Source organism: Oryctolagus cuniculus, chromosome 9 (assembly GCF_051225735.1).
Source record: "Oryctolagus cuniculus isolate XC-2025 breed Fujian yellow rabbit chromosome 9, ASM5122573v1, whole genome shotgun sequence".
Classification (NCBI taxonomy): domain Eukaryota; kingdom Metazoa; phylum Chordata; class Mammalia; order Lagomorpha; family Leporidae; genus Oryctolagus; species Oryctolagus cuniculus.
Window position 1 is genome coordinate 86016 of NC_142875.1, and position 18794 is coordinate 104809.

An 18794-nucleotide genomic window follows, 5' to 3' on the forward strand; every position below is an offset into this window, starting at 1 on the left:
AGATGAGAAACAAATCCTTAAAGATCCTCGGACAGGGCTGGCACCATGGCATATAGCAGGTAAAGCTGCCACCTGCAGTGCCGGCATTCCATAATGGGTGTCAGTTTGAGACCTGGCTGCTTCACTTCCGATCCAGCTCTCTGCTATGGTTCGAGAGAGCAGAAGATGTTGCAAGTCTTGGGCCCCTGCCCCTGTGTGGAAGACTGGGAGCAAGCTCCTGGCTTCTGGCTTTGGATCAGCTCAGCTCTGGCAGCTGCAGCCAATTGGGGAGTGAACCAGTAGATGGAAGACCCGCTCCCCTCCCTGCCTCTCCCTCTGTGTATAACTCTGACTTTCAAATAAATAAATTAATCTTTTAGAAAAAAAAGGACCCTCAGGCAGAACTGTCTTCTTCAGCTACTCTGATGCGTGCTGTACTTTACAAATATAGTCAAAAACATTATCTCCACCAACCACTTCATCAACCATTACTTTAAACTTCTGTAAGATGTCAAAGTCTCCAAATCTATGTGTGGTTTAACAACACAGCTTTCAGATTTCCTGCGCACAAGCATCACCTGGGGCACTTGCTAAACTTGGCATTTTGATTGAACAGACCTGCAATTCTGCACCTCTCCAAAGCTTCCAGGTGATGCCGATGCTATTAGACCACTGGCCAGCAAGTGAGTGGCAGCCCCATGGGGTTATCCAGAGCTAGCCAAGATCAGCTGAAGAAACACCTGCTTCCTATACATTCTTGTGTGAACATACAGAAATAATTTCCTAAATAAATGCAGCTATGGGGACAGGGAATTGCCACTTGTAAGGAACCCACAGAGTTGTGCAGGGGACAGGTGTACAAACAGGACAGAGACAAGAGAGAATAATGGAACTGAGAAGAGCAGCAAACACTTACCTACAGGGATTCATGCTCTCTAAAATCGTTACTACCTAAATATAATACCAGTGGATCTACAGCTCTGCTAGTTGGAACGCTAATTCACGGGGCACATTTTTTTATGAGACAGAACCTAGTCAAATGCTTCAAACATTAAAAGGCCTACCTACACTGTCAGCACAATATACTCTCAGTGCATGAGTGCGAGTCTCAACAACACCTGCCCTAATCCCACGGCTGCAGAGGGAGTACCTGCAATCACACTGAATCGACCCTCAGGCACAGCCAAGGCTCTCTGAGGTTCTACAGAAATCTCACGTTAGACACCACAGTGCCATCCAATTTCAAAATCACCTACTACGAAGGGTCTTCAAAAAGCTCACGGAAAATGCATGTTGTATGTTACAGAAACACTTCGCGTGGTGGCCAGCGCCAATGCATAGTAGGCTAAGCCTCTGCCTGTGGCGCTAGCACCCCATATGGGTGCCAGTTTGTATCCTGGTTGCTCCACTTCTGATCTATCTCAGCTATGGCCTGGGAAAGCAGCAAAAAGTGGCCCAAGTGTGTGGGCCCCTGCAGCCACATGAGAGACCTAGAAGAAGCTCCTGGCTTTGGATGGCCCAGCTCTGGGCCATTGCAGCCATTCTGGGAGTGAACCAGTGGATGGAAAACCTTTCTGTCTCTCCCTCTGTCTGTGTAACTCTACCTCTCAAATAAATAAATCTTTAAAAAAAAAAAAAAAAAAAAAAACACTACACATGAATTTCAAAATTTTTTGCATCAAAACAAGCACCTTTTAATTCCATTTTCCACAATCTTTTTGAAGCCCCTTATATATTCAGACGCTCCCATGTGTCAAAGCCTGAGCACCCTTAAAACAAGCACTGACCTTCCTCTGAGTAGAAATTCACTCATCTCCCCCCTCTGCGGCATAACACCTGCCAACTCACGCAACTGCTGGGTTCTGACCTAGTTTACAGATTGAACAGCGTGCACACTCATGGTGTGCACTCGCAAATACCAGATAGATACCTCATTCCCAATTGCTTTAATTTTTTCCAAAGCATCAAGAAACCATTTTTCTGCTGTTTTCCATCTAAAATAGAGGGGAAAAAAGGTTGCCAGTTAGTCAAAATTAGCAAGTATTAACAGTTCAGAAAAATCCAAGTATCTCTAGTAGTACTAAAATGAAATGGGGTAAAACTGTTGAGAATTACTAAAATTAAAGACATGTAAATGATTAACTTTGAATTAACATAACATGAATTCCAGACATAGGAGACATCTATGGTATTTATGTCTATGAGGTCACTGTGAATGCTGACCTAGCAATGCAGAACCACTGCTCCCAGGGGAAACACATTTAGGTTCCTGCACAGTCCTGGTTATAACATTTTCATAAAGTGATTAAGGAGCAACCCTGTTTTATTTGTTTCCGTTTACAGATTCTTGATTTAAGATACCTACTGATTCATTAATACTGAATTCACAGCCAATAGCACAATCACGCATGCTTGAATGAGGCTTACCTAACACACATTAGGCATATCACAACTCCTTGTGCTTGAGAACACCAAACAGCAGGCAGCACTTGGCTCAGTGGTTATTTTAAACAGCGAGGTAGCCCATAAAAATCACAAGATTGTGAAAAGTGTGGCACTGAACAGAGCATTAAAAATCGCATCTTTTTACATTCTGAGTGAACAGAGAATGTCCACATCCATTGTACAAACACTTCAGGTCCCAGTTGTGTGGATTATAAATTAAGGGTCAGTGCAGGGCTATTTCTCAAAAATAGAAAGCACACACAGTACTGGCTATATGATATCATAAAGGCTGCAAAGTACCTAGAAAACCCAACTTCACAAACAATACTGAATAATGCATAATCTAACACAAAGGGTATTTTTCTCAGAGTATGAAATTCACTTATTCTGTAAATATCGAGGTTCACATTGACCTGGGAACTCTTGATTTCCAGGTGACCAAACAGAAAACACTCTGGGACTCTCAAGTGAGTCTCCAACTCCCAGTGGACAGACAGCTCTTCCAGGCACTGGGGTAGCAGTGACTCTAACCACTGAGTCAGGCCATGGAACCTGCAGCACCCACGTCACAGGGAAACCCCAGCCCAGATGGAGTATTTTTAAGGAAATCCAAGAAAACAGTTTTAATCTTCTTTGGTAAAGTGTCTAGCTCCCTCTTCTATATTCGTGCATTTAAAAATAAACACCTGCTGTAGAGTTGCTCTGGTCAGTCGAGCTCTGAGCCTGATGCTTTAGGACAACAGAACAAGCAGAAGGGTAAAGAACTTACTCTCCATTCTGAAACGCAACCACTCCAACCTCGTGCATAACAAAGGGGTCTTCTGGTGCGATGCTCAGAGCTTGGCCAAAGAACCTTTCAGCCAGTTTTGAGTTATTTGTCAAACCATATTCTAGTCCAATATACAGCATTGGCAAATGACACCTAAAAGTAGTGGAAAATGTCACACATTCAACACCAAAAACTATGTAATTCAGCAGAAATTAACTTGTCAACCTTAAATCCTATCTGTAAAATATTTTAAACATTAACCCAAAATACAGATTTACTTTTCTTCCAGGGGCCAAAACTGTGGCATAGCGGATAAAGCCACCACCTGCAGTGCCAGCATTCCATACAGGCACCGGTTCAGAGTCCCAGCTTCTCCACTTCCAATTCAGCTCTCTGCTATAGCCTGGGAAAGCAGTGGAAGATGGCCCAAATCCTTGGGCCCCTGCACCCATGTGGGAGACCCGGAAGAAGCTCCTGGCTCCTGGTTTTGGATCAGTGCAGCTCCGGCCGTTGTGGCCAATTGGGGAACGAACCAGCAGATGGAACACCCCTCTCTCTCTCTGCCTCTCTTTCTCTCTGTGTTATCTGACTTTCAAATAAATAAATAAATCTTTAAAAAACAAGATTTACTTTCCTTCTAAAATGTACTGGCATTTAATGCATGAGCTAACGAATCTATAGAGCTTTTAGACTAACCTCCTGGATTTGATCAGCAAACTATTAGCCTTTTTTTTTTTTTTTTTTTTTTTGACAGGCAGAATGGACAGTGAGAGAGAGAGACAGAGAGAAAGGTCTTCCTTTGCCGTTGGTTCACCCTCCAATGGCCGCTGCGGCCGGCGCGCTGCGGCCGGCGCACCGCGCTGATCCGATGGCAGGAGCCAGGAGCCAGGTGCTTTTCCTGGTCTCCCATGGGGTGCAGGGCCCAAGCACCTGGGCCATCCTCCACTGCACTCCCTGGCCAGAGCAGAGAGCTTATTAGCTTTTTTTTTTCTGAAGTAGAAAATAGTCTCTAAAGCAGAGGAGCAGCCTGCAGGGCCACTCCCCCGGGGCTCCCCGGATCTACTCAGGAACACTTAGCATCCTTCGATACGCTGTTCAGTTCTGCTTCCCTTGATGAAGTCCTTAAACGGCTTTGCTCACTGTGAATTCCATCAGGAACAGCTCTACTCTGAACGACACCGGTGTATGAACGAATGCTATTTTCCCATCTGAGAGATTCTAGACACAGGGTCAGTACTATTTATTAATTCAATTTTCATCTGTTCACACTACCAGATCAGTGACTGTATTAAAGCAACACAGTATGAGGACCTTTCTTCAAAGATGACCCAAAACACCCAAGATACTGACTGGTTTATATGTGCTTTGGTTATAAACTGAGTCAAGACTCACATTAAGCTTAGCTACAGAAAGGTCAGGAAGAGTCCTTTAGATTTACCTGCAGGTAGTTATTTTCAAATGGTCAAAAATCTACATCCACAAAAGCAAGAAGAATAGTGGCAATGAAACCAGTGTGTTGTCTTGTTTTAAATATTTGTTTACTTACTTATTTATTTGAAAGTCAGAGTTACACAGAGAAAGGGAGAGGCAGAAAGAGAGAGGTCTTCCATCTGCTAGTTTACTCCCAAATGGTCACAACAGCGGGAGCTGCACCGATCCGAAGCCGGGAGCCAGGAGCCAGGAGCCAGGAGCCAGGAGCTTCCTCTGGGTCTCCCACGCAGTGCAAGGGCCCAAGGACTTAGGCCATCCTCCACTGCCTTCCAAGGCCATAGCAGAGAACTGGATGGGAAGTGGAGCAGCTGGGACTCCAACCGGCGCCCAAATGGGATGCCAGTGCTGCAGGCGGCGGCTTTACCTGCTATGCCACAGCACTGGCCCTAGACCAGTGTTGTGACACAGTGGGTTAAAGTCACGGCCCCAACACCAGCACCCACTATCTGAAAGCTGGTTCAAGTTCTGGCTGCTCCACTTGCGATCTAGCTCCCTGCTAATACATCTGGGAAGGCAGCAGATGGTCCAAGTACTTGGACCGCTGCCACTCACATGTGAGACCCCAGTGGAATTCCTGGCTTCTGGTTTTGCCTGGTCCAGCCCCAGCTGTGATGGCCATTTGGGGAATGAACCAGTGGATGGAGAATCTTTCTCTCTGTCACTCTGCCTTTCAAGTAAATAAAACAAATCTTTAAAAAAAAAAAAAAAGTGGCAGAAACTGCCAATTCTACTTCTTCAGAAACTCAGAAGCTGGCCAAGGGCATACATTGAGGAAAATATGGATTCTGGTAAATACAGTAGCCTTTATTGAGCTTTCCTTGTCCTGTTCCCATCTCCCCAACACCGGCCTCACACTAGCCTTGACTGCCAGCAGCCTCACAAACACAGAAGTTATGAACCACTGGAGCCGCCCCTCGCATGCCACAGGAAACTGTCATTCTCTGACCTGGCAGCTCCTTCACAAAAGGCCCATTCCCAGCTTGCTTTTATTTGACTCTGAGTGAACCTGATGATGAAAGCTCCATCCTGGGGCCACTTGCTGAAAACAATCAGCAGCAGTTATTTAAGATTTGGACAAGTACCTTTAAGGGAATCTGGGGAATAAGATGTCCACAGGCACCTGGAAGACACTCCAGAGGATACAGACAGCTACACATGTGCACAGGAGAGAATGGAGAAAGCCTCCATCTCTCATCCCTGCCTGACCTTGAGGATCTGTGCAAGAAGGAAGTGAGGGCTAAGGCCAAGTTGTCCATCTCAGAGTGCTGAAGGTGTGCCCCAACACAGGCAGCGTCCTTCAGCCAAGAATGGAAGCTCTATGGTTCAAGATACACAACAAAACAACCAAGTGACAGTGGCTTCACTGGCCTCAGAACAGAGGGTACAAACTACAGATTTCACTCTGGGAAGAACCTAAACAAGCAGCACAATGAGAAGTCTTGGGGTGGGATGGGGAAATCTGATCTCCAAAACCGCCACACTATGTTACTACATGCAAACAAGGGAGGAAGAAACATCCATCAGAAACTGTCCTAGAGGCCAGATGTTGGACATACCAAATACTTAATACTTAAATATTCAGTGAACTAGAGGAAATTATGAATACAAAAATAAAGTATGAGAACAATCTCCTTGCCAATCAGGGAACAGCAATAAAGAGAAATTATAAAAAAAGAACCCAACAGCAATTCAGATGTTGAAAAGCACAATAACGGAAAATAAAAATTCATTGAAAGAACTGAAGTGCAGATTTGAAGATAGAGAGAAATCAGTGATAGTCACAAAACCATGTAACTGAGAGAATCCATCACCAACAGACTTCCCCAACAAGATATACTGAAGGGAGTCCTTTAAGCTAAAATGAAAAGATACAAGTGAATAACTTGAATCTATGTGAAGAGAAAAAACAATCTAGTAAAAGTTACCAGTAAATAGGAGAATACAGTATAAATCTATTTTTGCTTACAACTCTTTTCTTGTGTCTGATTTAAAACACAACTGAAAGAAGTAATTACAAATCTGTGTTGATGGGTTTATAATATAAGAGATTAACTCATATGACAATAGCAAAGAGGTGGGAGAAAACAGCTAAATTTTTAGTAAGGTTTGGAGCCGGCGCTGCGGCTCACTAGGCTAATCCTCCGCCTTGCGGCGCCGGCACACCGGGTTCTAGTCCCGGTCGGGGCGCCGGATTCTGTCCCGGTTGCCCCTCTTCCAGGCCAGCTCTCTGCTGTGGCCAGGGAGTGCAGTGGAGGATGGCCCAAGTGCTTGGGCCCTGCACCCCATGGGAGACCAGGAGAAGTACCTGGCTCCTGCCATCGGATCAGCGCGGTGCACTGGCCGCGGCAGCCATTGGAGGGTGAACCAACGGTAAAGGAAGACCTTTCTCTCTGTCTCTCTCTCACTGTCCACTCTGCCTGTCCAAAAAAAAAAAAAAAATTTTAGTAAGGTTTGGATAACTATTGAAATTAAGGGAAAGAAAGGAAATAAGTTGGTATTAATCCAAACTAGATTATTTTATGAAGTTAATTATAATCCCCAGGATAACCACTAAGAAAGTAACTCAAAAGGGGCCAACACTGTGGCACAGCATGTAAAGCCACTGTCTTTGACACAGGCATCCCCTAATATGGGCACCAGTTTGAGTCCCAGCTGCTCCAATTAAAATCCAGCTCCCTGTTAATGGCCTTTCCAGCAGTAAATGATGGTCCAACTACTTGGGCCCCTACCACCCACGCAGGAGACCAGGAAGAAGCTCCTGGCTCCAGGCTTCAGCCTGGCCCAGCACTGGCTGTTATGACCATCTGGGGAGTGAACAAGCAGATGGAAGATCTCTCTCGCTCTCTCTAAGCTTTCAAAATATATAAATAAATCTAAAAAAAAAAGGAACTCAGAAAATGAAAATATGTAGCATAAGGAAAAACAATTAAAATGGTACATTATAAGATATTTAACACAAAAAAAGTAGGAATCAGAAACAGAGGCACAAAAAGATACATAGAAAACAGAACAAAATGGCAGACATGCATCCTATGACTGTATATTAAACATGAAGAAATAAAGACTCCAATCAAATGGCAGAGATTGGCAGAATGGATAAAGAAACATGATTTAACTATATATAGTCTCCAAGAGACATCTTTAGATTCAAAGACACAAAGAAGTTAAAATTATAAAGACGGGGGCCAGCATTGTGGTATAGTAGGTTAAGCCACCACCTATGATACCAACATTCCAAATGTGCACCAATTCATGTCCTGACTGCTCTACCTCCAATCCAGCTTCCTGCTAATGCCCTGGAAAAAGCAGAAGATGGTCCAAGTGTTTGGGCTCCTGCCACTCCTGTCAGGGAGCCACTGAAGTTCCTGGCACTGGCCTGGTCTAATAGCTGACCGTTCTGGCCATCTGAGGAGTGAACCAATAGATAGAAGACCGCTCTCTCTCTCTCTCTCTTTCCAATAAAGAAAGAAATCTTTTAAAAAAACTATAAGGATGGAAAAAAATAACACCATACAAACAGCACCAAAGGAGAGCTGGTACAACTACACCGATGTGAGATAAAATAGACTTCGGGACAAAAATTATTACTAGATACAATGAAGGACATTACTGTCGCTCCCCCTCTTCGTGGAGGAACGACACAGGACCCTGCGCTGTTCTTTCGTCTGCTCGGCCCTCCCCGGGTTTGCTGCTGGTTCTTCCCGGGTTGGCTACTGTCCCTTCCACCTCCGTGGAAGGGCGGTTCCCCCTGGCCACTTTCCCCACTTCCGCAGGGGAGCGGCACACCGCCGGCCGGCTCTCTCGGGGGCTGCACAGGTGTTCCCCTTAGATGTTCCCCTTAGATGTTCCTGGTGCATGCCGGCTCTCTCCTCCTTTATAGTCCTCCTCCGCCAATCCTAACTCGGCTGCCCACACGCCGAGCACGCTGCTCTCCAATCAGGAGCAAGTCCTACAGTTTATTGGCTGAACTGGAGGCAGCTGTGTAGAAGCTGTTTTCTCCTCTCCCAGCGCCATATTGTGGGAGAGCAGATGCATAGAATAAGTCTTAATTCCAGTAACTTAGTCTAGTCCGAGTTGCTCCCCACAATTACAATATTAAAAAAAGGCTCAATCCATCAAGAAGTTACAATTATAAACATATATGTACCGAACAGCAGAGAATCAGAACATGTAAGAAAAAAACTGTGAGAATTTTAGGGAGAAATCACAATTTAATAATAAGAGTTGGAGGGGCCAGCACTGGGATGTAGTGGGTAAAGCCGCCGCATTTGGTAGTGGCATCCCATATGGGCGCTGGTTCTCATCATGGCTACTCCACTTCTGATCCAGCTCCCTGCTAATGCACCTGGGAAAGCAGCACAAGATGGCCCAAGTGTTTGGGCCCTTGCACCCATGTGGGATACCCAGAAAAAGCTCCTGGCTTCAGACTGATCCAACTCTGGCCACTGCAGCCATTTAAGGGTAAAACAGCAGATGGACCATCTTGCTCTCTCTGTAACTCTGCCTTTCAAATAAACAAGTGCAATTTTTATAAACAACAATAATAATAATCAATAATTATGAGTTGGAGATTTCATAGCTCACTTCCAAAAGTGGTTAGAGTTACTAGACAGATGACCAACAAGGAAATAAAGTCTCAACAACACTAACATTAGCAAGAAAGCTACTATCTGCAAGTCAGAAAAGAGCCCTCACCAGGAACCCGACAGGCCAGCGTCTTCATCTCGGAGTCCCAGCCTCCAGAGAATGGGGAAAATTGCTGCTGTGGTGTTGGCCAGGGCAGCTCAAGCCAATGATCAGAGAGCTGAATCCCTCACGGTGCTTTCATGGGTGACTAGTGAGAACATGAAATCATGCTTGGGGCTGAATCTGTGGCATAGCAGGTAAAGCCTCCAGCTGCAGTGCTGGTGTCCCTTATAGGCGCTGGTTCGAGTCCCAGCTGCTCCACTTCTAATCCAGCTCTCTGGTAAGGCCTGGGAAAGCAGTAGAAGGTGGCCCAAGTCCTTGGGCCCCTGCAACCAAGTGGGAGACCCAGGAAAAACTCCTGACTCCTGGCTTCGGATCAGCACAGCTCCAGCTATTGCAGTCATTTAGGGAGTGAACCAGCGGATGGAAGACCTATCTCTCTCTGCCTCTCCTTTTCTCTCTGTGTAACTCTGACTTTCAAATTAATAAATAAATCTTTATTAAAAAAAAAAAGAAAAAGAAATCATGCTTACCAAACTCAACTCTCTTATACTTAAAATCTAGGTTATTTGATGCAGAACTTACTGTCAAAAGGTCTGATGGTCTGAAAAGGTAAATCAAATCTAACATCAAGAAAGCCAACATAAACACATGATCCTAGCACTGAACACTACAAGCACAGGCAGCTAACTCTGACTGAGTACTCTCTATGTGTAGGATATTGCTCAAGGGGCCAGCGCGGTGGCTCACTTGGTTAATCATCCGCCCACTGCGCACGCATCCCATATGGGCGCCAGGTTCTAGTCCCAGTTGCTCCTCTTCCAGTCCAGCTCTCTGCTGTGGCCCGGGAAGGCAGTGGAGGATGGCCCAAATGCTTGGGCCCCTGCACCCACATGGGAGACCAGGAGGAGGCACCTGGCTCCTGGCTTTGGATCAGCGCAGCATGCCAGCCTTAGCAGCTATTATGGGGGTGAACCAACGGAAAAGGAAGACCTTTCTCTCTGTCTCTCTCACTGTCTAACTCTGCCTGTCAAAAAAAAAAAAAAGATAGTGCTCAAGGACCGGCGCCATGGCTCACTTGGTTAATCCTCCACCCGCGGTGCCAGCATCCCATATGGGCACCAGGTTCTAATCCCAGTTGCTCCTCTTCCAGTCCAGCTCTTTGCTGTGGCCCGGGAGGGCAGTGGAGGATGGCTCAAGTGCTTGGGCTCCTGCACCTGCATGGGAGACCAGGAGGAAGCACCTGGCTCCTGGCATCAAATCGGCATAGTGCCAGCCGCTGCAGCCATTTGGGGAGTGAACCAACAGAAGGGAGACCTTTCTCTCTCTGTCTATAACTCTACCTGTCAAATTAAAAAAAAAAAAAGATATTGCTTAAAGTCTTTCACCAGTATTATCTCAATTACTCCACAATAATACATTGTTTTGTTATTCCTATTTTCCAAGAGGGTAAGCAATTTGCCCAAGATCACATGTTGCTGCGTCGAAGAATCAGGAAGTGAGTCCAGGCAGCCTGATGCCAAATCAGCCCTCTGGACCTGCACACCACTACCTCTCCATACAGGGGTAACCCTCAGTCAGCGCAAGTGGTCCACACAAAAGAACTCTGCAAGATGTAACCAATGGCAGATCCAAAAAGAATGAATGAGAATGACAGCTAAACCCCCAAAAGTAACATACATCACCATCAGTACTGCATTTATAATATTGACTTAAATCTAGAATATGGGCAAATACAATCCTGCACTACCACTAAGCCCCATCTATTAAAGAAGACACAGTGACTGCTGACGACTCTCCTCTGACGGAGAATGTAAAGAGGAGCTTCTTCACTCATCTCTTCTCTTGGCCTCATCTCTCACTTCCTTGCTGCAACGAGATAAAATGCTAGGCAGATTCACTACACCAGCTGCTTTCCCTCTTCGTCTCCACAGCTACTGTACAGTCACGAGCTACTGGTAAGAGGTGACTACAATGCTTTTGTTTAGTTCAGTAACCAAGTGGAAGTAATAGTAATAATAAAAATTCCATTTCATTTTGCTAACACGGAAACCCCTCCAAAGCACTGAGCCAGTCTGCTCAACCATACCCTTTCATGAGCTGTGCTGCTGTGAAGTAGGCAGCCATCGCCTGGTCATGTTCACTCTCAACAGCAAATGAATGTCCATAGGCAATCCACGCAGGCCCGTACGTCTTCTCAAGCGTTGTAGCTTTGCTGAAACAAGAGTTCATCTAAGTAACATATTTAGTCTTCAATTAATTTTATCTAAGTAGATGGCATCAAAGATGTTTATTAGTAACATTAAATAAAAACGGTCCACATATTAAACTCTAATGTAACATCTGTGCTCTCTCATTTGAACTGAAGCAATGGTTAATAATAGCACAAGCAAAAAGTGACTACAGTTTAGAAGTGAAGTCCACAACTTTCCAGGTACTACAGCTGAACCCATCAGCATTCTATATAAAAGTTGCAAGAACTATTCAACAAGTGTAGTAGAGGTAATGTTTACTGAGGGCCTATTTTATACCAGGCACTATTATCAGATGCCTCCGATGCTGACACCATCCTAATAACTCACTTTAAATTAAGTACACCAAGGCCTAAGAGCATAATAGGCTACACACAGTACTAAGAGATTCGCCCCAGTTACATGCACTGGACTATGTGCAGTCTTCAATTAGGGGACACACTGGAATGGCTAATTCACAATAAGGAATAAAGAGAACATATCACAAAACAAGACAAACATACAGGGAAATCACAGCACCGACAGCCTTCCTAAAGCCTGTAGCTTCTCTAAAATGCTGGACACAAAGAGAACTCAATCTTCCTCCCAGTGCAAAAGCCTTTCAAACCATCTTAACAATTTCCTAACAATCCTGGGACAGAAGCACATCATTTTTAGTTATTTTCAAAATATATATATATATATATATATATATATTTGCTGGCGCCACGGCTCACTTGGCTAATCCTCCTCCGCCTGCAGCACCGGTACCCAGGGTTCTAGTCCCGGTTGGGGTGCTGGATTCTGTCCTGGTTTCTCCTCTTCCAGTCCAGCTCTCTGCTGTGGCCCAGGAGTGCAGTGGAGGATGGCCCAAGTGCTTGGGCCCTGCACCCACGTGGGAGACCAGGAGGAAGCACCTGGCTCCTGGCTTCGGATGGGCGCAGTGCACCAGCTGCAGCAGCCATTTGGGGGGTGAACCAACAGAAGGAAGCCCTTTCTGTCTGTCTCTCTCTCTCTCACTGTCTAACTCTGCCTATCAAAAAAATAAATAAAAAGGCTGGTGCCGTGGCTCAATAGGCTAATCCTCCACCTTGCGGCGCCGGCACACCGGGTTCTAGTCCGGGTCGTGCCGGATTCTGTCCTGGTTGCCCCTCTTCCAGGCCAGCTCTCTGTTATGGCCAGGGAGTGCAGTGGAGGATGGTCCAAGTCCTTGGGCCCTGCAGCCCATGGGAGACCAGGAGAAGCACCTGGCTCCTGCCTTCGGATCAGTGCGGTGCACCGGCTGCAGCGCGGCGGCCATTGGAGGGTGAACTAACGGCAAAGGAAGACCTTTCTCTCTGTCCCTCTCTCACTGTCCACTCTGCCTGTCAAAAAATAAATTAATTAATTAAATAAAAAATAAATATATATATATAAATATATATATATTTATATATTTATGCTGTGGCATAGCAGGTAAAACTGCCACCTGCAGTGCCAGCATCCCACATGGGCGCCAGTTCAAGACCTGGCTGCTCCACTTCCAATCCAGCTCTCTGCTGTGGCCTGGGAAAGCAGTAGAAGATGGCCCAAGTCCTTGGGGCCCTGCACTCAGGTGGGAGACCCAGAGGAAGCTCCTGGCTCCTGGCTTTGGATCAGGACAGCTCCAGCCGTTGCAGCCAACTGGGAAGTGACCCAGTGGATGGAAGATCTCTCTGCCTCTCTGTGTAACTCTTTCAAATAAATAAATAAATCTTTAAAAATATATATAAAACCATTGAAATCTTTACTTAGTATAGAGTTGATCTTCTGCATATAATTAAAAATGAAACTTAATGAAGAATGGGACGAGAGAGGGAGTAGGAGGTGAGGCGGTTTGGGGGAGGGAAGGCGGGTATGGGGGGGAAAATGCTATAATCCAAAAGTTGTACCTATGAAATTTATACTTATTAAATCAAAGCTTTCTATTAAAAAAAGTTTTCCTCATATAAGTTTTTTTTTTTTTTTTTTAAGATGTATTTAGTTACTGCAAAGTCAGAGTTACACAGAGAGAAAAGGAGAAGCAGAGAGAGAGAGATAGGTCTTCCATCCGCTGGTTCACTACCCAGGTGGCTACAACAGCTGGAGCCACGCCGATTCAAAGCCAGGAGCCAGGAGCTTCTTCTGGGTCTCCCACTTGGTTGCAGGGGCCCAAGGACTTGGGTCACCTTCTACTGCTTTCCCAGGCCATAGCAGAGAGCTGGATCGACAGTGGAGCAGCTGGGTCTCAAACCGCTGCCCATACGGCATGCCAGCATTGCAGGGTGTGGGTTTACCCACTACGCCACAGCACCAGCCCCAACTCATATAAGTTTTGCATATATTTTGTTAATGCTATTCCTAAATGTTTTATCTTCATTGATGTTATTGTAAATGGCTTTTTCCCGTAATAGTATCCTGTAATGAATTATTGTTTATATGAAAGCTGTAACATTTTGTGTGTTAATTATATATATATATACACACACACATACACACACACACATATTCCCATGTAAAAATATATATATTTATTTATTTGAAACGGAGAGTGGCAAGAAAGACTGGTTCACTCCCCAAATGCCTGCCACAGCCAGTGCTGGGCCAAGTCGAAACCAGGAGCCCAGAACACCATCCATGTCTCCCGTGTGCATAGCAGGGCCAAAGTATTTGGGGCATCCTCCGCTACCTTCCAGGGAGCCGGATCAGAAGCGGAGCAGCCAGGACTGGAAGCAGAGCTCCAATATGGGATGTTGGCCCCGATCCCCACTTTCTGAGAAGAGAGAAAGTAACTTTGCCAAAGCACTATTGTTAGTGATCACAAAACTTGGATCAGAATTCAAGTCTGACCCCAAAGACCATTCTCCCTTAGAGATCACTTTCTACTTTGCATAGATGAAATCACAGGATCCACTACATTCAGTCTGTAATTAATTCTTCACATATTGGACAGTTTCCTATCACCTGACCCTGGTTGGAGAGCCTGACTGGGCTGTGCGGCTTCATCTTCAGCAGATCCACATAGGAATGAGTTCACGTAGTGGAGAATTCTGCTTTACAGTCACATCCAGTGACCCTGGTGTTAAGTGAAGCTTCGTGTAATTTCACAATTATTTACAGGATAAGTCTTAAAAACAAAAGGTTAATAGTATCTCTGTAATGAAAAACAACCTCTGCAACTATATTATTTCATTTCATATTTGTTCTCATTGATAGTATTAAAAACATCTGAGCTCCAGGAGAACTGATTTAGTTTATCTTCTGCCACGGCATCTTGAGTCTGAAGAAATACTCACTCCTCACCCACACTCAAGTCCTCAACACTAATCCCTGCACTTACAGCACAGCAGCAAGAAATGGCTTCCTACAGGTTCACAGCAGGGGCAAGACAATAAATGCATACCTGAGGTATCTTCTGGCATGTTCATTTTTATGACCAACCATGAGATAATAACATCCCACTGCAAACCAAGACACCTAAAATGTTCAAAATTTACCGTGACCAAAAGACACTTAGTTTTCAATAAGTATTTATAACACATTAGACCACACAAAAGTAAGACTAGATGTTCCTATGTCATTTATTCTAGTTCAAGTCAGAAATTTCCCAGACAGTCTATCTATTTGGTCCTAGATGAGAACACAACAGGAATTCCACAACTAATCCCCATCCCCCAGTTGGCTTCAACACCAAGACAGGGCTCCTAAGGGACATGGTATTTCAAAGCAAGCTGGAGCCCTGGCCCTCCTAGGCACTTCCTGGCTCTCCCCTTAGTGTGGCTCGTGTCTAGCTGGCTTCTCCTGCACACTTCACACTGTGCCAGGGTGCAGATCTGACTCAGAGCTTGACTCCTGACTCTGTCATAAGGACACAGCTTCTGAGTCCATTCCCATCCACATTTCCCCACGGCAGCTTGGAAGACACTGATTCAGACAGCATGCAATTCAGTGAATCATCTTACACATAAAATGTGAACAAGCCATCAATTTTTAAAAAATTATCTGAGAGGCAGAGTACACACACACATTCCCATCTGCTGATTCACTCCTGCAACAGTCAGGGCTGGGTCAGGCTGAAGCCAGGGGCCAGGAGCTTAATCCAGATCTCCAATGTGAGTGGCAGGAACCCAACCACTTGAGCCACCACCTGCTGCCTCCCAGGGTCTACACTGGCAGGAAGCTGGGGTCAAGAGCTAGGGATCCAACCCAGGTACTCCAATATGAGATGCAGGCTGAATGGCTGCCCCAAAGCTACCTATCAATTATTAGCATTTCTTCTGAAGAGTGGGAGCATTACTGGCACAGTCACTACTTTATATTTCTGTATACTAAGTATTTTTAAATAACAAGCATGTATAATCTCTATAATGAGAAAAACACAAAGGTTTTAGTTTTAAAGTTATTGTTTCAGTCTAATTAAAAAACACCTTCGGGGCCAGCACTATGGCACAGGTTAATCCTCCGCCTGCAGCACCAGCATCCCACATGGGCACTGGTTCGAGTCCTGGCTGCTCCTCTTCCAATCCAGCTCTCTGTAATGGCCTGGGAAAGCAGCAGATGACCCACGTGCTTGGGCCCCTATACCCACATGGGAGACCCAGAAGAAGCTCCTGACTCCTGGCTTTGGATCGGCTCAGCTATGGCAGTTGCGGCTGGAATACCTTTCTCTCTATCTCTCTCTCATTGTCTGTAGCTCTACCTCTCAAATAAATAAATAAAATGTTAAATAAAAAAAAATACTTCATGAACTAAAAAAGTTAATGCTGATATCTAAGTATTCTAAGCACCAAGAGATTCTACTCAACACTTTAAATAAAACATTATTTGCAGCCGGCGCCGCGGCTCAATAGGCTAATCCTCCACCTTGCAGCGCCCACACATCGGGTTCTAGTCCCGGTCGGGGCGCCGGATTCTGTCCCGGCTGCCCCTCTTCCAGGCCAGCTCTCTGCTGTGGCCTGGGAGTGCAGTGGAGGATGGCCCAGGTGCTTGGGCCCTGCACCCCATGGGAGACCAGGAGAAGCACCTGGCTCCTGGCTTCGGATCAGCATGGTGCGCTGGCTGCAGCGCGCCGGCCACGGCAGCCACTGGAGGATGAACCAACGGCAAAAGGAAGACCTTTCTCTGTGTCTCTCACTGTCCACTCTGCCTGTCAAAAAAAAAAAATTTATTTGCTTAAATTTAAAAATAAGCTATTATCTAAATACTAATTCAGTATTTTATTAAAGTTCAGGTAACAAAATACACTGCTGGAAAAGACATTTACATTACTTACAGGATTACTGGGATATAAATCCACCAGTTTATGAGACAGATAGAAAAGCTCTGTATTAGGGAAAAAGAAAAAAAGGAATATAATTACTCACATCAAATGCAATTTAAAATAGGACTTTCCCCTTAGTCCCAACTGTTCACAACGACACAAAGTCTGTTCTCACAGCAATAATTTCATACCTTCTTTCCTGCCAGATTCAACAGCCATTTACCTAGTGAAGTAGAAAAGCCTCATCAGGCAAACACAGGCCCAACACCTCACCAGGTGCCAGGCCCACGCAGCCACCAAGCGCTTAATGAGTGACTGAGTGCGGAGGGACACAAGGTGGGCAGCATGGGCACCATGGTGCCCTGACAATGAACTTCACCACACTGTCCAGGCCACCACTGCAACCACACACAACCAATGTGCCTCAGCAAACTCCACAGCTGACCAGATCAGCCAGATTATTTCCTTCTGAGAAATATGTAAACCTCAGCATCTCACAACTCGGGGCACACTATGCTGCAGCCATAGACCACAGTAAGCTTGACGCCTGGGCTTCCCCTCCAGACAGGGCTCTCTATACAGTTTTGTTTTCTTTTTTTTTTTTTTTTTAAGGTTTATTTCTTTATTTCTTTATTTATTTACTTATTTGAGAGGGAGAGTTACAGACAGAGGATGAGACAGAGAGAAAGGTCTTCCATCTGCCGGTTCACTCCCCAAGTGACCGGTTTACTCCCCAGGTGGCCACAGTGGCCAGAGCTGAGCCAATCCAAAGCCAGGAGACAGGAGCTTCCTCTGGGTCTCCCACGAGGGAAGGGGCCCAAGTACTTATGCTATCTTCTACTGCTTTCCCAGGTCACAGCAGAGAGCTGGATCAGAAGTGGAGCAGCCAGGACATGAACTGGCACCTATATGGGATTCCAGCGCCACAGGCAGAAGCTTAACGTATTATACCACAGAGCCGGCCCCTCTATACAGTTTTGAAACACTGAAGGGCAAATACAGTCCAAACACAACTGTTTCTGAAATGCAAAAATATAGAAAACACAACTGTTTGTTCCCTTCTGATTTTTAACACTTACTACCTCTTGCCACATCAGTTTTCTTATTTAATTTACAAAAAGAAGAAAAAAAAAAAAAAACACTCTAACCCTAACAGACCTGGAACCACAAGTTACATCTTAGAAAAGGAAGCAGGGATTGGGGGCTGGTGCTGTGGCACAGTAGGCTAAGCCTCCGATTCAATGCTGGTGTCCCATACGGGCGACGGTTCATGTCCCAGCTGCTCCTTTTCTGATCCAGTTCTCTGCTATGGCCTGGGAAAGCAGTGGAAGATGGCCCAAATGCTTGGGCATCTGCACTCTCATGAGGGACCCAGAAGAAGCTCCGGGCTCCTGGCTTAAGAGAGAACCAGCTCTGGCCGTTGTGGCCATTTGGGGAATGAGCCAGCAAATGAAAGACCTTTGTTTCTCTCTCTCTGTCTTTAACCACCTCTTAAATAAATTAATTAAATCTTAAAAAAAAAAAAAAAAAAAAAGGAAACAGGGATAAAGATTTAAACCACTGTGTTAGAGGTCACTGTGATACACAGTTCTTTCCCCTCATCTTACTTTTACTGGAGAATTCTATAATGTTGTTACCTGCAATCTCAACTACCCAGGATCAGAAACACAAAATTTTAAGAGTTACAGAAATTACTTTTTGTCTCAAGAACTGTTTTAGTAAGAAAGAAGTCTTGGCCGGCGCCGCGGCTCACTAGGCTAATCCTCCGCCTAGCGGCACCGGCACACCGGGTTCTAGTCCCGGTCGGGGCGCCAGATTCTGTCCCGGTTGCCCCTCTTCCAGGCCAGCCCTCTGCTGTGACCAGGGAGTGCAGTGGAGGATGGCCCAGGTGCTTGGGCCCTGCACCCCATGGGAGACCAGGAAAAGCACCTGGCTT

The 18794-nt window shown here is 45.5% G+C and overlaps 1 protein-coding gene across 8 annotated transcripts in view; it reads right to left on the bottom strand.

The window, feature by feature from the left end:
* Positions 1–18794, bottom strand: part of CDC16 (cell division cycle 16) — a 37813-nt gene that overhangs the window by 9197 nt on the left and 9822 nt on the right. For 4 of the 8 annotated variants that reach the window (XR_011378591.2, XM_089303332.1, XM_089303333.1 and 1 more), the window contains 6 exons: positions 16871–16920; positions 15002–15075; positions 14288–14371; positions 11460–11585; positions 3194–3346; positions 1910–1973 (listed from right to left, as the gene is read on the bottom strand). Coding sequence is in view for 5 of the 8 variants with exons in the window: in XM_089303332.1 (XP_089159458.1) it covers positions 1910–1973; positions 3194–3346; positions 11460–11585; positions 14288–14371; positions 15002–15075; positions 16871–16920 (551 nt within the window). In the remaining 3 variants the exon portion in view is untranslated. The remainder of the gene's footprint in view (positions 1–1909; positions 1974–3193; positions 3347–11459; positions 11586–14287; positions 14372–15001; positions 15076–16870; positions 16921–18794) is intronic. The other 4 variants (XR_016212639.1, XR_011378592.2, XM_089303334.1 and 1 more) reach the window with 1 other exon arrangement.